This window comes from Bos indicus x Bos taurus, chromosome 20 (assembly GCF_003369695.1).
Source record: "Bos indicus x Bos taurus breed Angus x Brahman F1 hybrid chromosome 20, Bos_hybrid_MaternalHap_v2.0, whole genome shotgun sequence".
Lineage (NCBI taxonomy): Eukaryota > Metazoa > Chordata > Mammalia > Artiodactyla > Bovidae > Bos > Bos indicus x Bos taurus.
Window position 1 is genome coordinate 32,927,279 of NC_040095.1, and position 21,419 is coordinate 32,948,697.

The 21,419-nt window shown below is 41.0% G+C and overlaps 1 protein-coding gene across 1 annotated transcript in view; it reads left to right on the forward strand.

Annotated features, from left to right (window-relative positions):
* The window catches only part of PLCXD3 (phosphatidylinositol specific phospholipase C X domain containing 3), a 205,592-nt gene that overhangs the window by 115,643 nt on the left and 68,530 nt on the right, over nt 1-21,419 (forward strand). The window contains exon 2 of the mRNA XM_027520181.1: nt 13,300-14,008. Coding sequence (XP_027375982.1) covers nt 13,300-14,008 — 709 coding nt within the window. The remainder of the gene's footprint in view (nt 1-13,299; nt 14,009-21,419) is intronic.

Genomic DNA, 21,419 nt, shown 5'->3' on the forward strand with positions numbered 1-21,419 from the left:
GCAAATACAGACTTTTATGCCCCATCCCAGATATTAACAAGTTCCTCAAGTGATCCATATGGGCATTAATATTGGAAGGTATAGCCTTGATGATTGGGGTATTGTTCTCACCCTTTATCTTTGATTGTTAATGATCTCTAGAAGATGATGTTCAGCTCAGGACTGAACTACTGTTTCATCAAAAGATATTACATATAGTTATTACAGTATTTATCACACTTTATAATAACAGTGCTTTTCTTGGCTAATTCACCCTACTATGATATGAATTCCACAAGAATGAGCAACATGGGTTTGAACTGTTTGGGTCCACTTAGATGTAAATTTTTTTCAGTAGTAAATACTATGGCACAGTATGATTTGTGATTGAGTTGGCAGATGCAGAACTGAGAGTGCAGATGAACCAAATATACAGAGTTCAGTTTAGTTCAGTTCAGTCGCTCAGTCGTGTCCAACTCATTGTGACTTCATGAACCGCAGCACGCCAGGCCTCCCTGTCCATCACCAACTCCTGGAGTCCACCCAAACCCATGTCCGTCGAGTTGGTGATGCCATCGAACCATCTCATCCTCTGTCATCCCCTTCTCCTCCTGCCCTCAATCTTTCCCAGCATCAGTGTCTTTTCAAATGAGTCAGCTCTTCACATCAAGTGGCCAAAAGTATTGGAGTTTCAACATCAGTCCTTCCAATGAACACCCAGAACCTATCTCCTTTAGGATGGACTGGTTGGATCTCCTTGCAGTCCAAGGGACTCTCAAGAGTCTTCTCCAACACCACAGTTCAAAAGCATCAATTCTTCGTCACTCAGCTTTCTTTATAGTCCAACTCTCACATCCATACATGACCACTGGAAAAACCATAGCCTTGACTAGGTGGACCTTTGTTGACATAAACAGAGAAGCAACTATAAATTATACGCAGATTTTCAACTGCACAGAAGGTCAGCATCCCTGGTCCCTGCCTTATTAAGGACCAGCTGTGTACTCTTTTATTTCCATATCTTTGACTCAATGTATGACATGTAATATATACCCAATAAATAGCTACCAAATGCTCGATACTATAGAGCAGGACATAAGGAATACTTAGCAAAAGAAACCCACCTTCCCTTCTTTTACTTGGTAAGTGATGTTATTTTAATCTCCCGACCGCTCACCTCTTCTTAGCCACACACAAAACTCCTTTCACTGTGTCTTGCACACAACAGGTACTTGATTTATTAAACAAGTTGAATAAGAACTAGACAAATCTAGTCCCTACAAAACTCATGCCACACAGAACTTTCTGCAGTGGAGATGGAGATCAATGAATGAAAAGTACTTATCTGCATGGTTTAATTTTAGCCTGAAAGATTTACTGATTATCTTGAGAAAGAACAGTTGAAAGGAATTCTAAAGAAAAATCAAGAGATTGGTAGAAATCAGTGTCTAAGCCACATAGTCTGATAAGGGTTTCAAACAAACTCAAAAGCAATGCTTCATGTGTGATAGTTTCAGTTGCTCTAAGTATTCAGAGCAACTTCAAAGTAGAATGGCACAATGAAAAGCTTGTGAGTGATGAGTTTTGCTGTGGGAAAATATGTGTGCGGGTGGACAGAGGCAATTCAGTGTTTGTTTTCTATTTCTGGAAATTAATCTGCCTGTACAGTTTCCACTAGAGCAGGCTTTCTCAACCTTGTTACTACAATAGTCTTCCTTATTCAAGGTTTTGCTTTTTGAGGTTTCAGTTATCTGGGATTGACTCTGGTCCAAAAATATGAAATGGAAAATGCTAGAAATGAGCAATGCGCAAGTTTTAAGTTACTTGCTGTTCTGAGTAGTGTGATGAAATCTCATGCCAACCACTCTGTCCCATCTTGTAATGAACCATCCCTTTGAGTAGGATATCCCACCCGTTGGTCACTTAGCCATCTTGGTTATTAGACTATCTCGGTATTGCAGTGCTTATTTTCAAATAACTGGTTTTACTTAATAATGGCTTCAAAGTGCAAGGGTAATGATGCTGGCAATTCGGCTATTCTCTTAGTGTTTAATTTGTAAGTTAAACTTTCTCATGGGCATGCACATACAGGAAGAAACATAGTATACATGGGCTTCCCAGGTGGCGCTTAGTGGTAAAGAACCTGCCTGCTGATGCAGGAGACACGAGACACGGGTAGATTTCTGGATTGGGAAGGTCTCCTGGAGGAGGTCATGGCAACCTACTCCAGTAAACTTGCCTGGACAATCCCATGGACAGAGAAGCCTGGTGGGCTAAGGTCCATAGGGTTGCAAAGAGTTGGACATGACTGAAGTGACTTACATGCACACATGCACTATTTATGGTTTCAGGCATCCACTGGGTGTCTTAGGACCTATCCCCTGCAGATAAGGGGAACTACTGTATAGACATTTGGGGCTGGGTGATTCCTTGTGTGGGAGCTCTCCAGTGCATTGTAGGATGGTCAGCTGCATCCCTGGCCCTCTACCCACTAGATGGCGGGAACACTGCCCCTTCACTTGTAACAGTACAAACATTTGCAGGAGCTGTCAAATATCTTCTGGGTCAAAATAAACTCTAGTAGAGAACCACTTGTCTATGGTAACAGATGGGTCTATTGGCCTTTCTGATTACCTAACAATAAATACTGCTGCTGTACTGATTGTCTTCTTAAATTTTTACATTTCATGCATAGATTTTTGCTTGGTCCCAGGACCTTCCCATTTAAGAAGCTGCCCTCCCTAGGGCTGTGTTGGCGGATGTAGAAGTTTTGGGATACTGTTATCCTTGGCTTAGCAGCTCCTGTACACAGTAGGACCTCAAAGAAGGATTCCATTTGACTTTTTGCTGAGAAGTGTCCAAACAGAGGCTGCAGTGGAGAGGGAACTGATTTATGTGAAGATAGACAGTAATTTAGGACTTCTTTATTTCTTAGGGTCTCTTTAGTTTTTCAGATAGCCCTACTGATAGTCCTTAAAAGGAAATCCATATGACAAAGAGGCTTAGTAGTTTCAGTAAGAGGGCAGTTGGAGCAGCTCTTTTTCCTGCTCCTTGACGGGAATGCTGCTGCTCTAAACTAGTCACTGCCGGCTCATCTATTGGTTTAAAGAAACAACCCAGCAAGTTTAAAGACATTCTGATGAATATTGAACTCCTCTACTGGGAGGCATTAATGTAATAGGGCTTCTCAAATTTGGCAACTGGGATCCTGGATCAAAAGACTTACATAAGGAAACCAACCTCCTTTACTTCAGCTTACTGTCTCTGAGATGCACTGAGGAAGAAGGCTTTATACAATATTAAAGGCATAGATTTACCCAAGGAGAAATATCACAGAATGGTCATTTTGATTTTTCCTTTACAAAAGGATTAATCTCAGTGTTCTACCAGATATGTTGGGTTTAATTTAATATTAAAAATTGTATTTTCTATATGTTAATGTCAAGTGAAGCACAAATATTGAACTACCAGTATGTAGTTTTTTAATTATATGCTCAATTTTAGAAGTGTTTTGGTTTGTGATACATATTGTGCATTTTCTCTGATGACACAAAACCTCTTGTATTGTCCTCAAAGCCCTGATCATTTGTTGGAGGTCTGAGGTAAGATTACATGCCAGGAATAAGGAGCAATCCTTATTCTTCAAGATTTGGTCTTTGCTGCTTAAAAATCCAAATAACCAATCAATTTAATCAATGGAGTAAAGAAAAATTAATGAGATTAATTGTAGGGTGTCAAATAATAATGGATTCTGTAGCTCAGTTGGTAAAGAATCTGCCTGCAATGCAGAAGACCTGGGTTTGATCCCTGGGTCAAGAAGATCCCCTGGAGAAGGAAATGGCACCCACTCCAGTATTCTTGTCTGGGAAATCCCATGGACAGAAGGAGTCTTGTGGGCTTCAGTCCATGGAATCACAGAAAAGTTGGACATGACTTAGCAACTAAATAATAGCAACAAGGCCAGAATCCACACCAAGAGCTGTGTTTGGGGATGTAGTACAAGGTAATAGGGAATGGAGCTGGCTGATTAGTACTATGGAGTCAGTGATACTGAAGAAATAATAACAGGCAGACAGACTCAACATGTAACCAGGTTCTACTTACCAGGGTAATATTTAGTGGTGAAATTTTAGTATTCTAATGATGGGAGGGGGTCATAAGAGCAAATAATTCCTGTAGAAGACTTAAATACTAGATAATTTATCAGAGTAAAATTCCTGTTAATGAAACTGAGGCAGAAAGTAAGAGGAATTTGTTCAATCATGCCACTCTATTGGCTGGAATCAATTCTCTATCCTTTTTTCTAAGGTTAAATCCACTCTAGAGACTGAGGCAGAGTAATGCCTATAGAAGAGGTTTGGATGGTAGTAGCTAGGATGTTTATTAGGGATATTAGGGATATATCAGGAACATTACCTGAAAGCTGTGTCAGTGGTCCCAACAGGAAACCAGGCCATTAGCAATGGAATGGAATGGAGATGAAGAGGCCATGTCTGAGAGAGAATTTGGAGGTCAATATGATGGGACTGGAAGACTGATGAACATGAGGTTTTGAGGGGTGAGTTAGAACTCAAGATGAATCCAAGATGAGATGGAAGGAATATGAGATAAGTATGATAGGTACCGGAGCCTGGTAGGCTGCAGTCCATGGGGTCGCCAAGAGTCGGACACGACTGAGCGACTTCACTTTCACTTTTCACTTCCATGCATTGGAGAAGGAAATGGCAACCCACTCCAGTGTTCTTGCCTGGAGAATCCCAGGGACGGAGGAGCCTGGTGGCCTGCCATCTATGGGGTCGCACAGAGTCGGACACAACTGAAGTGACTTAGCAGCAGCAGTAGCATGATAGGTACACTGATAAAGGAGCTGGTTTGAAAGGGAGGATATGATAGTTCATCGTTTTAAGTTTAAGGTTCCCATGGAGCAATAAAATTTAGTTACCTGATAGGCAGACTAGAAATCTGTAATGCAGGTCAGATTAGATGGTATCAATTTATTATGTATCTATTATAAGGTATGAGGCCAAAGAGATGAATGAGATCACCCAAGGAATAATCATGGAGCAAGTTGAAGTCTTGACTAGAACTTTGGATAATACTCTCATTTAGGAACTGGAAGGGCAGCAAGAGGCAGCAAAGGAGGCTGGGATGGGACAATAACAAGAAAGTAGCAAAACTAGGAAAGAGTCATGTCTAAAAAGCCAAAGGGGAAAAATATTTTAAGAAGGAAGAACAGCAGTATCAAACATTCCAGAAAGGCTAAGCACGATTCACTCATTCATTTATTTGACAACTGTAATGAAATGCCTCTAAGTTCTGTGCTAGGATTTAGGAATGAGGACACAGAAGTCTGATGAGTATTTTTAGTTATCATTGAGGCTGTTTCACAGGGGTTTTATATTAGTTACAATCATGATAGTCTGATTTCAGCAGTTAAAAATGGAACTAGAGTTAAGGAGAGAGAGCCAAGTTGTGTAGCCTAATTTTCTGAGAGATCTAAGAGGAAATGGTAAAGAAGAGAGGGGTCAATAATGACCTAATCCCATGTGAACTCATTTTGACGCACTGACTTGAATCAAATGTTTATTAATAAAGCTGGATATAGTAGTGAGCACAGGAGATGATAGGGTTTTTTTTTTTTTCGCTTTTGAGGAAGGTTACAATCTAGATGTACTTTATTTTCTTGAGCTCCAAAATTACTCAGATGGTGACTGCAGCCATGAAACTAAAAGACACTTGCTCCTTGGAAGAAAAGCTATGACAAACCTAGACGGCCTCTTAAAAAGCAGAGACATAACTTTGCTGACAAAGGTCCATATGGTCAAATCTGTGGTTTTTCCAGAAGCCTTTTATGGATGTGAGAGTTGGACCATATAGAAGGCTGAGCACCAAAGAATTGATGATTTTGAAGCCTGGTGTTGGAAAAGACTCTTGAGAGTCCCTTGGACTGCAAGGAGATCAAACCACTCAGTCCTAAAGGAAATTGACCCTGAACATTCACTGGAAGGACTAATGCTGAAGCTGAAGCTCCAACATTTTGGCCACCTGATGTGAAGAGAGAGCTCATTAGAAAAGACCCCAATGCTGGGAAAGATTGAAGGCAGGAGGAGAAGGGGATGGCAGAGGACGAGATGGTTGGATGGCATCACTGACTCAATGGACATGAATTGGAGCAAGCTCTAGGAAATGGTGAAGGACAGGGAAACCTGGCGTGCTGCAGTCCATGGAGTCACAAAGAGTTGGACATGCCTGAGAGACTGAGCAACAGTGAACAACAATCTAGATGAAAATTAATGTGTATGTTTGTGAGGGGATTGCAGGTGGAGAGCAAGATATAAAGATTGAATAAAAATTCAATGAATATAATGAACATTAGTTATATTGTCAAATAACAATTATTAGTTGATTAAAAGGAGCTATAGATTAACAAACTGTGAATTCAGGGGGAGGGAAGATTACCACAAGTGCCCAAATGTTTTGCCACAAATAAAGAAATACATGTAAGTTGCAAAAGAAGACTGCTGCTCCTGCTGCTGCTTCTGCTAAGTCGCTTCAGTTGTGTCTGACTCTGTGCGACCCCATAGACAGCAGTCCACCAGGCTCCTCTGTCCCCGGGATTCTCCAGGCAAGAATACTGGAGTGGGGTGCCATATCCTTCTCCAATGCATGCATGCATGCTAAGTTGCTTCAGTCGTGTCCGACTCTATGAGACCCCATGGACAGCAGCCCACAAGGCTCCTCTGTCCACAGATTTCTCCAGACAAGAATACTGGAGTGGGTTGCCATTTCCTTCTCCCAAAAGAAGACTAGGAGTAAGACTTTAATGAAGGGAAGACAAGAGGGTAAGTTTAACTCCAAAACGGTCTCTTCCCATAGAAAGTGGAGATGCTGCCATCTGCCTATATTCTACTCTAGAAAAGGGAATTTGCTCAGTCATGTCCGACTCTTTGTGATCCCATGGACTGTAATCTACCAGGCTCCTCTGTCCATGGGATTTTCCAGGCAAGAATACTGGAGTGTGTTGCCATTTCCTTCTCTAGGAGATCTTCCCAACCCAGGGATTAGAACCTGGGCCTCCCACATTGTAGGCTGACGCTTTACCATCTGAGCCACCAGGGAAGTCCACCAAAAGGGGCCGCAAAAAATAAATCTACTCTTCTTTACTCACTCAGCAGTCTCCTTTTGGCTCACAGATTGCTGGTACATATGCTTCGGTACTCCTGTGGTGTTGGCCTTATCATCACAAATGGTACCAAGATATCAAATATCCAGGAAACCTGTTCGCAGAAAGCAGGAGTCTTAAAAACCTTGCTGCTGCTGCTGCTGCTAAGTTGCTTCAGTCGTGTCCAACTCTGTGCAACCCCATAGATGGCAGCCCGCCAGGCTCCCCCGTCCCTGGGATTCTCCAGGCAAGAACACTGGAGTAGGTTGCCATTTCCTTCTCCAATGCATGAAAGGGAAAAGTGAAAGTGAAGTCACTGGGTCGTGTCCGACTCCTAGCAACCCCACGGACTGCAGCCCTCCAGGCTCCTCCGTCCATGGGATTTTCCAGGCAAGAGTACTGGAGTGGGGTGCCATTGCTTAGCCCTGTGCTCAATAAAACAGGCACAGAACAAACAAGAAAAGAGAAATACAGAGTGTCGTGCATAAGCTTTGCAAGCAAGTTCAGTGCCCTGCAGAGGCCAGGAGGGGAGCAGTTCTTGTATTGATGGAGTCAGAGCCTGAATTCTAAGGTCAGGATATAGATATTAAAACTGCACACTCATGGGCACATCAAACCTTAGCCATATGGGCCTTTTTGTTCTGAAGGTTCACAGGTGAAATTGACTTGATACATTTTCTTTGATGTTTATTAAACCATAATTTTGTAGAATTTGAAATGGAATGATGGCTAAACTGAGAAACCAATCAGAAGTTCAGCTCAAAGAACTTTAATAGAAAATACTGGAAAGATACTGGAAAAGAGGTAATACTTATTAGATCAATTTTCTTAACATGGCAGAATGTAAATATTTAGGTGCTGTTCATTAAAATTTCAAGTTAATATATTAGACAGTTGGGTCTGTAGATGTCAAATCCTCTCATTAACCCCCAAAAGTTGTTATAGTCTGCATTAGTTAGCTATTGCTATGTAACAAATTATATGAAAATTTAATCACTTAAAACACAGTCTTTGTGGGTCAGGAATGTAGGCAAATATTCACCATATCCTAAGATCTCCCAAAGGCAGCAGTCAAGATTCCACTGGGGTAGGATGTACTTCCAAGCTTATTCATTGCCTGTTTCCAAGAAACAAAAGAAAATAACTTCTTTCATTCCATTCACTTATTCAGAGCTAGAGCAAAGGTTCTTGATTGAGCAGGGTTCATAATGGGAGTGGCCAGCTCTTGTCTGACTAAAGAGGACAGATCGAACCCAAAATTGAGAGGGTAAGTTCAGAATCATAGGTTCAACATTAAATATCATGTCCAAAGTATGAGTTGGAACTGTAGATGAGAAAAGAATAAGAGGACAAGAGGATAGGAATACTGAGCCAGTGTAGAAGCAAAATATTAGACCAGATAAGGCAGACAGGTTGTAGATTTCAGGGCTTCCCCAATGGCTCAGCAGGTAAGGAATCTCACTGCAATGCAGGAGACGTGGATTCAACCGATTTAGGCATCAACAAAGAAATAGTGCTTAGCACTGTTTTGCTCATAGGCAGGTTCCTGGTTTTAAAGACAAAGGGCTGGGCCAGAGGTTTTCTCTGTTATTAAAAGTCATAAAGTAGTATTGCTATACTTTTGTTTTATGTTCAAATAAATAGAAAACAGTCTAGAGGAAATGTTGAAATTTGCGAGGAACTACTACTCCAAATGAAATTAAAAGCCCTGAAAATATTATTTCTTAGCCAACATTAGATTATGTATTTTCTCCCAAAATGCACAGGTAATGTTTTGTATTGATTGATAATTTAATTCTCCTCCCTCTTCAAACAGTATTTGCATCTGGTGATTTTTTTCTCTATGTCAGAGTCATCTAACTTAGAACAAACACTGGTGGGGGTGCCGATGGTTTCTTCTTCTGTTTGCTGTTTTTAATTTTTATCTTTACATTACCTTATTTTGATCTTAATAATAATTCCCAGATAGCTCAGTCGTAAAGAAGCCACCTGCCAATGAAGGGGACTTAAGAGACATGGATTTGATCCTTCAACTCCTGAAGGAGGAAATGGCAACTACTGCAGTATTCTTGCCAGGATAATCCCGTGGACAGAGGAGCCTGGCAGGCTACAGTCCATGGGGTCACAAAGAGTTGGACACGACTGAGCAACTGAGCACACGTACACACAACAAATTAATATTTTTATTAACATGTTGCAAACAAACAACAGCTCATTTCTGAAAGAACAAATCTAGTCATATTTAATTCCCTTTTTGCTTGCTTCCAATTATGACTTCTACCAGATTACAGAAGTAATCAATTTCTTTCATCCACCTTTTCTTCACATGCCTGCAAATCAATTATTAATTTTTTTGATTTTATAAATTAACCCTTATTTTGAGGGCTTATTAATTTATTTGTACCTATTTCAATCTTAGATCATTTCATTATAACTGTTCTTAAGCTTGCTTTTTTCTTTATTTAAACATATTCTTGCTGTATATTAAACCACAGTACAATTTAGTTTCATTTATATTAGCCATTGACTGAACAACAACTAATAAGTCAACATGCAGTAATTTAAATCTCTATTAAAATTTGTCAATGCCAGCTCCAAACAGACAGTTTTCTTTATTCAGAAAGTGTTGACATTTTCTTCCCATACCATCTACTAAAGATAAATAGATCAGATAGTTTCAGATGAAATTAAATGCGGAATTTCTATATTTTTGGTACCATTCATTGTTTGAAAAATTCCATTAATTCTGAGGAGTTTTCTGTTCCAAATCTTAAAGGTAATGATTTTCAGGATATCAAAGTATTTTTCAAAATATTTTCTCTAACAACCTATCATGGCATTTGAAATTCATACTCTTGTGATTCCTGTGGGTTGTTTAATGCTAGCCAAAGATACATGTAGATGCCTGTAGGTACAGATTGACATATATATGGAATATAAACAAAGACAAGCATTGCATCACGGATAAAATGTGCTTTAAATAGCTTAGTAAAGGCCCTGAGGTGATGATAATACATTTAGAGATGTGTGTGTGTGTGTGTGTGTGTGTGTGCATGTGCACATTTTGGGTTGGAAGAGTGAAAAATCTAGAAAAAGCTGTACCTCAACGCATGCAGGTTAAGAGTGGGCAACCATGTATGAGAAAGCCTGAGTAACAGATGGGGAATAATAATATCTGCCTTTTTTAATGCGTGTAAAGTCCAGAATATATTAATTTTACCTATTTGATAAGTCATGTCCAAGAATTAAAGGAGGCTTTAAAAATAAAATTGAAATAATTTTTCTTTTTTGGTTCCAATAATATTTTAAATGGCAATCTGTACTTACAGATAAATCATACACGTGTTCATTGCTACATTTATGGAGGTTTAATATTTGCAACTGCTAAAAATAAATAATTAAATAGGTTCTCCCTAGGAAGAAATTCTACTAAATTTGGAAGTAACTCTAAAGAGAGCTGTCACTGTTTTTGAGAGGAAATATCTGTGAAGAAAATAGTCTATTAGCTAATTATTAAATACTATTAATTGTGTTAACCTGCAAGAAAAAGTAATTGTTCATTCAATGTGTAAAGTGTACCTGACTTCATATACATTCACAGTTGCCCAAATGCAGGGTCAAGAATAATGTTAAAATACCAGTACTGTACTTTTCTCTTACCTTATTTCTCTCTTCCTCTATTCCTATAACCTCCTGTGCTTTCCAAAGTACAGGTGGTAATACTGTTCGTCTACTTATGAAACAGGCTTCTTTATTCATTGAAATAAGCCCAATAGGCTTAAAATCAACCCAAAATAGAAGGAAAGGAAAAGATTTAGATAAAGCATTTGGGAAGTGATGAGTCCCTATTAATTCTACTGTATGGTCACTTATGCCACCTATGTGGAAAACCAGTTTTTGGACTTCTCTGGTGGTCCAGTGTTTAAGACTTTGCTGTCCAATGCAGGGAGTGTGGATTTGATCCCTAGTTGGGGGAGTTAAGATCCCATGTGCCTCATGCCTTCAAAAACCAAAGGTATAAAATAGAAGCAGTATTGTAACAAAATAAATAAAGACTTCAAAAATGGTCTGCATCAAAAATCTTTTTTAAAAAGAGAAAACCTGTGCTAATTAGTAGAGGAAATTCTTGGTTTACAGAAGTAGAAGATGATCTTTTGAATTTTAAAATATTGATTAAATGGGATTTTAAAAATTATTGTACAAACCATTTGGTCTGTTGGACTCCTCTGTGTACTATTATTGTTGAGTCACTAAGTCATGTGTGACTCTTCGCAAGCCCTCTTTGCTGGACTGCAGCACGCCAGGCTGCCCCGTCCTTCATTCAGTTCAGTTTAGTTGCATAGTCATGTCCAGTTGTTTGCGACCCCATGGAGAGCAACATGCCAGGCTTCCCTGTCCATCACCAACTCCCAGAGCTTGCTCAAACTCAAGTCCATAGAGTCAGTGATGCTATCCAACCATCTCATCCTCTGCCATCCCCTTCTCCTCCTGTCTTCAATATTTCCAAACATCAAGGTCTTTTCCAGTGAGTCAGTTCTTCACAGCAGGTGGCCAAAGTATTGGAGTTTCAGCTTCAGCATCAATCCTTCCAATGAATATTTTGGACTAATTTCCTTTAGGATGGACTGGTTGGATCTCCTTGTTTTCCAAGGAACTCTCAAGAGTCTTCTCCAATACTACAGTTCAAAAGGATCAATTCTTTGGGGCTCACCTCTCTTTGTAGTCCAACTCTCACATCCATACATGAGCACTGGAAAAACCATAGCTTAGAAGGACTTTTGTTGGCAAAGTAATGTCTCTGCTTTTTAATATGCTGTCTAGGTTGGTCATAGCTTTTCTTCCAAAGAGCAAGTGTCTTTTAATTTCATGGCTGTAGTCACCATCTGCAGTGATTTTGGAGCCCAAAAAGTCTATTACTGTTTCCACTGTTTCCCCATCAATTTGCCATGAAATGATGGGACCAGATGCCATGATCTTAGTTTTCTGAATGTTGAGTTTTAAGCCAACTTTTTCACTCTTCTCTTTCACTTTCATCAAGAGGCTCTTTAGGTCTTCTTTACTCTCTGTGATAAGGGTGGTGTCATCTGCATATCTGAGGTTATTGGTATTTCTCCCAGCAATCTTGATTCCAACTTGTGCTTCATCCAGCCTAGTGTTTCTCATGATGTACTTTGCATACAAGTTAAATAAACAGGGTGACAATATGTACCCTTGATGTGAGCCTTGATGTACTCCTTCCCCAATTTGGAACCAGTCCATTGTTCCACGTCTAGTTCTAACTGTTGCTTCTTCATCTGCATACAGATTTCTCAGGAGGCAGGTCGTGTGGTCTAGTATTCCCATCTCTTGAAGAATTCTCCAGTTTGTTGTGATCCACACAGTCAAAGGCTTTGGCGTAGTCAATAAAGCAGAAGTAGATGTTTTTTTGGAACTCTCTTCCTTTTTTTTGATCCAATTTGATCTCTGGTTCCTCTGCCTTTTCTGAAACCAGCTTGAGCATCTGGAAGTTCCCAGTTCACATACTGCTGAAGCCTGGCTTGGAGAATTATGAGCATTACTTGGCTAGTGTGTGAGATGAGTGCAATTGTGTGGTAGTTTGAGGATTCTTTGGCATTGCCTTACTTTGGGATCAGAATGCAAACAGACCTTTTCCAGTCCTGTGGCCACTACTGAGTTTTCCAAATTTGCTGGCATATTAAGTGCAGCACTTTCACAGCATCATCTTTCAGGATTTGAAATAGCTCAATTGGCATTCCATCACCTCCACTAGCTTTGTTTGTAGTGATGCTTCCTAAGGCCCACTTGTCTTCACATTCCAGGATATCTAAGTGAGTGATCACACCATCGTGGTTATCTGGGTCATGAAGATCTTTTTTGTATAGTGCTTCTGTGTATTACTGCCACCTCTTCTTAATATCTGCTGTTTTTGTTTGCTCAAATTCATGTCCATTGAGTCAGTGATGCCATCCAACCATCTCATACTAGGTTACAAAAAAAAAAAAAAGACCCTTCTAAGACACTTGGATGTACTAGGTAAACGTTCCTTAGTGTTTCCTTTGGCTCATTTGAGGCAGAAATATGGACTCGGCAAGAGGGCAAGGAGTTGGGTAGGACAAAGGACTGAAATGTAACCATGTTGTGCCTTCTTATTCTTCTAGGATCTCATGACTCCTTCAGCTTCTACATTGATGAAGCCTCTCCAGTGGGGCCTGAACAGCCAGAAACTGTCCAGAATTTTGTCTCTGTGTTTGGAACTGTGGCCAAAAAGCTGATGCGAAAATGGCTAGCCACTCAAACCATGAACTTTACTGGTCAGCTAGGAGCTGGGATCCGTTACTTTGATCTTCGAATTTCCACCAAGCCCAGAGACCCCGACAATGAACTCTACTTTGCTCATGGTTTGTTCAGTGCCAAAGTCAATGAAGGTCTTGAGGAGATCAATGCATTCCTCACAGATCACCATAAGGAGGTAGTATTCTTGGACTTCAACCACTTTTATGGGATGCAGAAATATCACCATGAAAAACTGGTCCAAATGCTGAAAGACATCTATGGAAATAAAATGTGCCCAGCGATCTTTGCCCAGGAAGTGAGTCTAAAGTACCTGTGGGAGAAGGATTACCAAGTGCTGGTCTTCTACCACAGTCCGGTGGCTCTGGAAGTGCCCTTTCTCTGGCCTGGGCAGATGATGCCAGCACCCTGGGCCAACACCACAGACCCGGAAAAATTGATCCAGTTTCTTCAGGCATCCATCACCGAGAGAAGGAAGAAGGGATCGTTTTTCATATCTCAGGTGGTGCTGACTCCCAAAGCAAGCACCGTGGTCAAAGGGGTGGCCAGTGGTCTCAGAGAAACTATCACAGAAAGGTAAGTGTCCTTAAGTTCTCAGGGGAAATGTTTAGGCAGTTTAATCCAACATCAAAGAGCTGTTAAGTGATGGAGCGGATTCACACCCGTGTATGTTAGTTTCCCAGGGCTGTCACCACAAAGTGCCACAAACTGGGTGGCTTAAGACAGAAGAAATTTACCACCCCTCAGTTCCAGAGGCTAAAAGTCTGAAATCAAGGTGTCAGCAGGCTGGCTCCTTCTGAGGGCTCCGTGGGAGAGTCTTTCCTGTGCCACTCCCCTAACTTCTGGTGACAGTTGCCATCCCTTGTGGTCCTTAGCTTACAGATGCATCACGCCCATCTCTGCCTCCATCTTTACATGATATTCTTCCCTGTTTCTCTGTCATCTCTTCTTGTAAGGACACTAGTCATATTGGACTAGGGCCTGCCCTAGTGACTTCATCTCAACTTAATTACATCTGTAAATGTCCTATTTTCAAATAAGTTTACACTTAACAGATGTTGGGAATTAGGACTTCAGTATGTCATTTTGTGGGCTTTCCTGGGAGCTCAGCAGTAAAGAACCCACCTACAGTGCAGGAGATGCAGGTTAGATCCCTGGGTTTGGAAGATCCCCTGGAGAAGGAAATGGCAACCCATTCCAGTATTCTTGCCTAAGAAATCCCATGGACAGAGGAGGCGGAAGCTGGTGGGCTACAGTCCATGGGGTGCAAAGAGCTGGACACAATTTAGCAACTAAACAATAACAATAACACCGTGTCATACTGTGGGACATAGATCAACCCACAGGAACATGGATTTTTGTCTTTGCTTTTGCTGTACCACATGGCTTGCTGGGTTTTAGTTACCCAACCAGAGATCAAACCTGGACCCCTTGCAGTGGAAGTGTGGAAACCTAACCACTGGCTCATCCAGGGAATTCCCACATTATGCATTTTGACCCCATATCTAGTTATCTTTTCATAGCACTCCTTTTCATATGTGCTTAGCATTATATAGATAACAAAGCTCTTTCTCTACTGTTTTCAGAGTATTTTCACATACCTGATTCCATTTGACCTGCATAATAATTCTGGAAAGTAGATACTATATTACAGATAAAAATTAAACTTCAGAAACACGAAATGTTTTGCCTAAAGCCATCTGGACAATGAATAGTGAACCAAAGACTCAAACCCCATTTTCCCCAAGTTGTGTTCTGTGTCTTTACACTTTATCCAAAGCAACACTCAATCTCCAGAGAATAGGCTTTCCACTGGTCAAGCCCAGACACACCTGTAGGGCAGTGGTCATCTGTGAGCCACAATTAGCAATCACTAAAGACATCTGTAACTCATTCCCCAATACAACATCTATCATTGTACATATTGCTTATTCTTTTGAGTTAAACTATTAAACAAGGCAAACATTGAAAAGCAAACACGGTTCCTATCACAGCCTTTAACTTTAATTGGTATTTTGAATTATGGTAAGGAGACAGAGAATGAATGTTTTGCTTAAGGTCTTGTAGGGAAAGACAAGAAAATTAAAAGACTGGGAAGTGGAAATGCTATGGATGTCCTTTAGAGGTGAAAATACTAAATGGTGGGAAATGGCAGGTGAAATTAGTAATGGGGCAGAAACAGATTTGTATGAAGACTTTTAGGCAGGCTACAGGGAATGTCATCCTATGAGCCATGGGGAGCTAGAAAATGATATTTAACAGTGGAGTGACTCGATCAGGTCTGCATTTGCAGTGGATAATAGGTGAAGCATGGGGGGTAAATGGAATGGAGAGACCTAGCAGTTAAGAAGCGCATGGAACTGTTTTAGCAATCATATGAAAGCTCAAGTGAGGAAGTAAGAAAATGGAGAAGGGGACAGTATGCCACAGCAAAAGTTAGAATGACTATTTAGCTATGTGGTGTGAATGAGAGAAAAGGGAAGTAGAATGAGTGATGGATGCATTCACAGAGGCAAAAATCAAAGATACAGGGACTTGGTAAAAACATGAGGAAGATCCGATCAGGATTGTGTTAAATTTGTTTGCTCAGTCCCTCAGTTGTGTCCAACTCTTAGGGATCCCGTGGATTGTAGCCCATCCATGGGCTGCTTGTCCATGGAATTTTTCAGGTAAAAATACTGGAATGTGTTGCCATTTCTTCTTCCAGGGAATCTTCCCAATTTAGGGAATGAACCCACATCTCTTGTGTCTCCTGCATTGGCAGGTGGATTTTTTTACCACTGCGCCACCTAGGAAGCCCCATGCTAAATTTAAAGTCCTAGAAAGACATCCAAGTAGAGGTGGCCAGTTGATCATTAGGAATATAGGTTAACATTTTTGGGAAATACTATATTTTTTGGCAATGACAGGCACAGGACCTTGGAGAGGACAAATTCCTCCATACATAATTATAACTTCCTTCTGTTATTCAGATATTTGCTAGGATCTCCTTGTTCCTTTGATACAAATAAGATTCCCAACCCTTCACTGTACACTGTATGCAAATGTAAAGCTTTCCCTAAAATTTCTGCTGATGTCTAGATTTCTTCCATTCATATAGAATGAGCCCTTGCTCTACTGGATTTGTGTCATTTTATGAATTGATTGTCCAAGGTGGCCTGTCCATGTTCCACCCTCTATACCCTGAGACGCGAAACTTGCTTCTTGCTTAATTTCTATATAATGGTTTATTCAGACTTTACTAAGGATCTGAGCAGACAAGGGAGGTTTTATAATCATAATGTAGATGACTTAAAGTTGAACTTCAGATTCATCTGGAATTATGAATCTCCTGGCCTGGAATATCTTTTGATGACATCTGTACCACTTTTCACCCTAGACTCAAGTCCTCTGACAGAATCTTCTCCTTATCCTTTTCTCACCTGCTTTCTCCCCTTACCCCCAGATTGCAGTGGAGACACTACACTCGCCTCTAGATTACTACACCAAACTATCCACCTGTCTCCCTGGCCCTAAGCCTACATTCAGTTAGTCATCAATGTGTTCAGCAGAACAAGAAAACCATTTCTTTAATAGAACCACCTTCTATAACAATTAATTGTTCTCATAAATAACAACTTACCACTTATCTTACCTATTTAAAAATGAGGGCATTATATACACAGAAGAATGTGTTATTTTCAAACTTACCCCATAGAGCCCCAAGATTTTAAGAAATCCCCACTAGAGGTGGGGAAGGGGCAGGAGAGGGTGACTGACTCTAATTTTCTTCATTCTTGCTGTAACTTTAATTAAGAAAAAGAATCTTTACTTCCAACATTTACGTATTGGGCCTGAAAGGAATCTTCCCTTCCAGCTTTACCTTCTGCTGTTTTAGTCTATGCTTAGGAAAACACTTTTCCATACAATTTGCCTACTTTGCATTTGGCCAGGAACCACACCCCGATTCCATACTTGTGTAAGGAATAGTCTTTGGGAAGCCGAGAAGGAAAATCTACTCAAGGAACAAATGACTTTCATTTTTCTCTCTTATGGACTTTCATGCAGTGTGGGATTTTACAAGTTATAAATTGAACAGCTCTCTGGTTACATATGCTCTAGTACAGCATTAACAAAATAGGATTTATAAAGATTAGAAAAGTTAGGAGAGTATTGAAAATATTAATGTATATCTACACAACTGTCCCCAAAGAATCACAATGCACATTAGCATATAAAAGGCACTAGCCAGTATTTTAGTGAATAATCCTATTTAAATTTAACTAATACAATTTTTTCCAAGCACTTAATTTTTTTCCAGATAACACTTATTAACACCCCATGGAATTAATTTGGACAGAATGTCCTCAGCCATCTGCTCTGATTCAGAACTTCTCATTGGCCTCTGGCTTATATGTCTGATAGCAGAGCTGTTTCAGTAAAAAGGGAGCTTCCCCGGGTAGTGCTAGTGGTAAAGAATCCACCTCCAGGTAGATGTAAGAGATGTGGGTTCCATCCCTGGGTTAGAAAGATCCCCTGGAGGAGGGCATGGCAACCTACCCCAGTACTCTTGCCTGGAGAATCCCATGAACAGAGGAGCCTGGAGGGCTACAGTCCGTAGGATTGCAAAGAGTGAGACCTGACTGAAGCAACTTAACATGCACATCAGTAAAAAGAGCTTCCCTGTTGGCTCAGTGGTCCCTGGGCTGGGAAGATCCCCTGGAGAAGGAAATGACAACCCACTCCAGTATTCTTTCCTGGGAAATCCCACAGACAGTAGCCTGGTAGGCTACAGTCCACAGTGTCGCAAGAGGCAGCACGACTTAGCATTTAAACAGCAACAACAGCAAATCAGTGGAAAGAGGGAGTGGAAAAAGAGTTTAAAAAGTAGAAATGAAGACTCTATAGGTAGAGTCAACCTTTTGTCTCTAGAATTATGCATATGACTTGCAAATGATTTGTGAATATGTCTGAACCTTGACCATAATACTTGTGCTATAAGCATTCTCAGTGGAGTTTGTCTCAGTCCTCAAAGACCTTCTTTTAAACCAACTGCAAAGCCTGTGTTTGCCTATGGTGTTAATGTGATATCCAGAGGTTTAGTTTGGTTTGGACATATTTCAGCTTTCTGGGTATGCCTAGGATAGAGCTTCCCTGGTGGCTCAGACAGTAAAGAATCTGCCTGCAATGCAGGAGACCTGGGTTTGATCCCTGGTTGGAAAGATTCCCTGGAGAAGGGAATGGCTACCCACTCCAGTATTCTTGTCTGGAGAATTCCATGGACAGAGGAGCCTGGTGGGCTACAGTCTATGGGTTCACAAACAGTCTGACATGACTGAGCAACTGACACTTTCATTTTCTATAGGGAAATATCACTGTCAGTCCTCAGATGATGCCTTGCAAAGGTGACTTACTCCTGAAACAGTGAAAGAATACTTGACTCTCCAAAAACATGTTCCTTTCTCGTCTCACCAAGTGATGAAGCCCACAAAAAAGACTTTTTCTGCACTTTTCTTTTGCTATTGTGCCAAAGCTGCTCATTCAGAAAATCTTTTGCCACTAAAGAGGAAGTCTCTAGGCAATGTTAAGACTTCTCTGGACCTTGGTGTATTTTCATTTGTAAAATTTGGAGTTTGAATTCAATTATCTCCAAGATCTTTCTGAGTTCTAAGATCCTACATTTCTGCACCTGACAGATTTCTCTATAATTTTTCATTATGTCTAATATTTGGGTTAACAAAACTCTGAGCACATCAATTTAGAAAACAGTGTTTTAAGATGTGGGTGGCTTTCAGGGAAACTAAACCCGTCTTGGATTTAGGTACCGTAACTTTCAATCTGGCCACTGGTTCCAAATACTGCAGATGCGTTCTCTACATTTTAGTAATGCCAACAGACACAGATTTTAATTTCTTAAAGACCTATTTTTAATTTATTTTTCAAACACCAGCTTTTGCACCTCACCCCCACGGAATTCACACCTTCTTAAAAAGAAGGTGCATAACTTGAGTCAAGTCCTTCTCTAATTTGTGGAAGTTTATTAAATCATAGGTTTTTTAGTTAAAAAAATTCATTAGACCACCTGTCAGAATATTTAAGGAGCAGTGCATTTTTGTAAGTAAATTGATGCTGGATTAATTTAGACAGTGTTTATACAAGTCAACAATTTAGATGATGATGATGAAGATAACAGTAATAGTAATGATGATTTATTAAGTACTCTCTATGGTGGCTCAGTGGTAATGAGTCTGCCTGCCAATGTAGGAGACGCAGGTTTGATCCCTAGGTCAGGAAGATGCACTGGAAAGAAGGAAGGAAATGGCAACCTGAGCCAGTATTCTTGCCTGGGAAATCCCATGGGCAGAGGAGCCTAGCGGGCTACAGTCCATGGGGTCACAAGAGTCAGACACAACTCAGTGACTAAACACACACACACACAGACACACACACCTATTTAATACTAATTGCCCTGCCCATTTATTCTCATGATCACAGTCATTGCCTTGAAGGTAAGGCAGAAGGATGTGGATAGGTTTTAATAAGCTCCACTTTCATCCAGCTGAGGAAAGGAAGACAACTACATTTGTTGAGCCCTCTTTCTGTGCCAGGCACTGTGCTAAGTATTTTACATGACTTGTATCCATTTAATCTTCCCTGTAGCCTTACAAAGTAGGCATCACATCCATAAGAGATGGAAAACCCAGCCTGAGAAATGTCTAGCTTCCTCAAAGTCCCATATTAGTTTACAAAGCCAGGATTATTTTTTGGATTGGACTCCAAGTCACATGTTTACTTCTATAAATTAGGTGAGATTCACATTTCTTAGCAGTGAGTGCATATACTACATCATTTGTCATCTTGGAGGGCAGAGTCAGATCTGAAGTGTTGGGAAGGTAAAGTGTACTGGAAGTGGAGTGGGCAAGGCTATGAAAGAGCAGATATTAAGTGTAGGCTTTGCCTCAAGATCCCATGCTGCCAGGGGTCCCCCAGGGATGCACTGCTGTTGAATAATAAAAAGGAAGGGAACTTTGAGGTGAGCTGGCTCTGTCCTCCTTGCTTTGTGCCTATTGCTCCTTTGACTGTTTTCCATTTAGTAAGGCAACTGAGGCTGGAGGAACACTAAAATGTAGCCCAAGGTCACAGAGCTGTTGGCAAAAATGGAATCATAATCCAGGTCTCCCAGCTTGCAGACAGAGTTCCACCCTCCACACCTCAGGGAGGAATGTGGACAGAAAATGGACAGGAAGACCAGGATAGGTCAGTGGCCATCAAGCTGCAGGAGACAACATGGTAGAGAGGACCAGCTCTCAGCCTGCACTGTTCCCAATAAACCACGGTGCTCCGGGGCCTTGAATGGAGGGGTCAGAGGCTGGGCCTGGGGTGCTGACCTTCATGGTGCCCTCTCTTTCTGCTGCACAAGCACAGTGGACTTTTTTTCCATTCAGCAGAGACACCCCAGCTCACAACAGCTCCCCAGAGAACACTTCTGCTGCGTGATTTACTCCGTCAGTGCCTGGGCTCAGCAGGTCTGGGCTGGTCTCTGAGAAGTTGTTCCCTTGTAGCACCACTCAACATAGCAGTTCTGGGGAGCAGAGAAACACCTCACTGAAGGAATGGGAATCAGAATGGTTCAAAGCCTGCTACAGGTGACATCAATCTTCATGAAGAACAGCTTTCTGGCTCCACCTCCAGACCACGTGGCCAAGTATGTCAGAACATTAGTTGTTGTTCAACCACTCAGTCATGTGTCACTCTTTGTGACCCCATGGACTGCAGCACACCAGGCCTCCCTGTCCATCACCAACTCCCGGAGTTTGCTCAAACTCATGTCCATTGAGTCAGTGATGCCATCCAACCGTCTCATCCTCTGTTGTTCCCTTCTCGTCCTGCCTTCAATCTTTCCCAGCATCAGTCTTTCCTAAAAAGTCGGCTCTTTGCATCTGGTGGCCCAAGTATTGGAGCTTCAGCTTCACCATTAGTACTTCCAATGAATATTCAGGGTTGATTT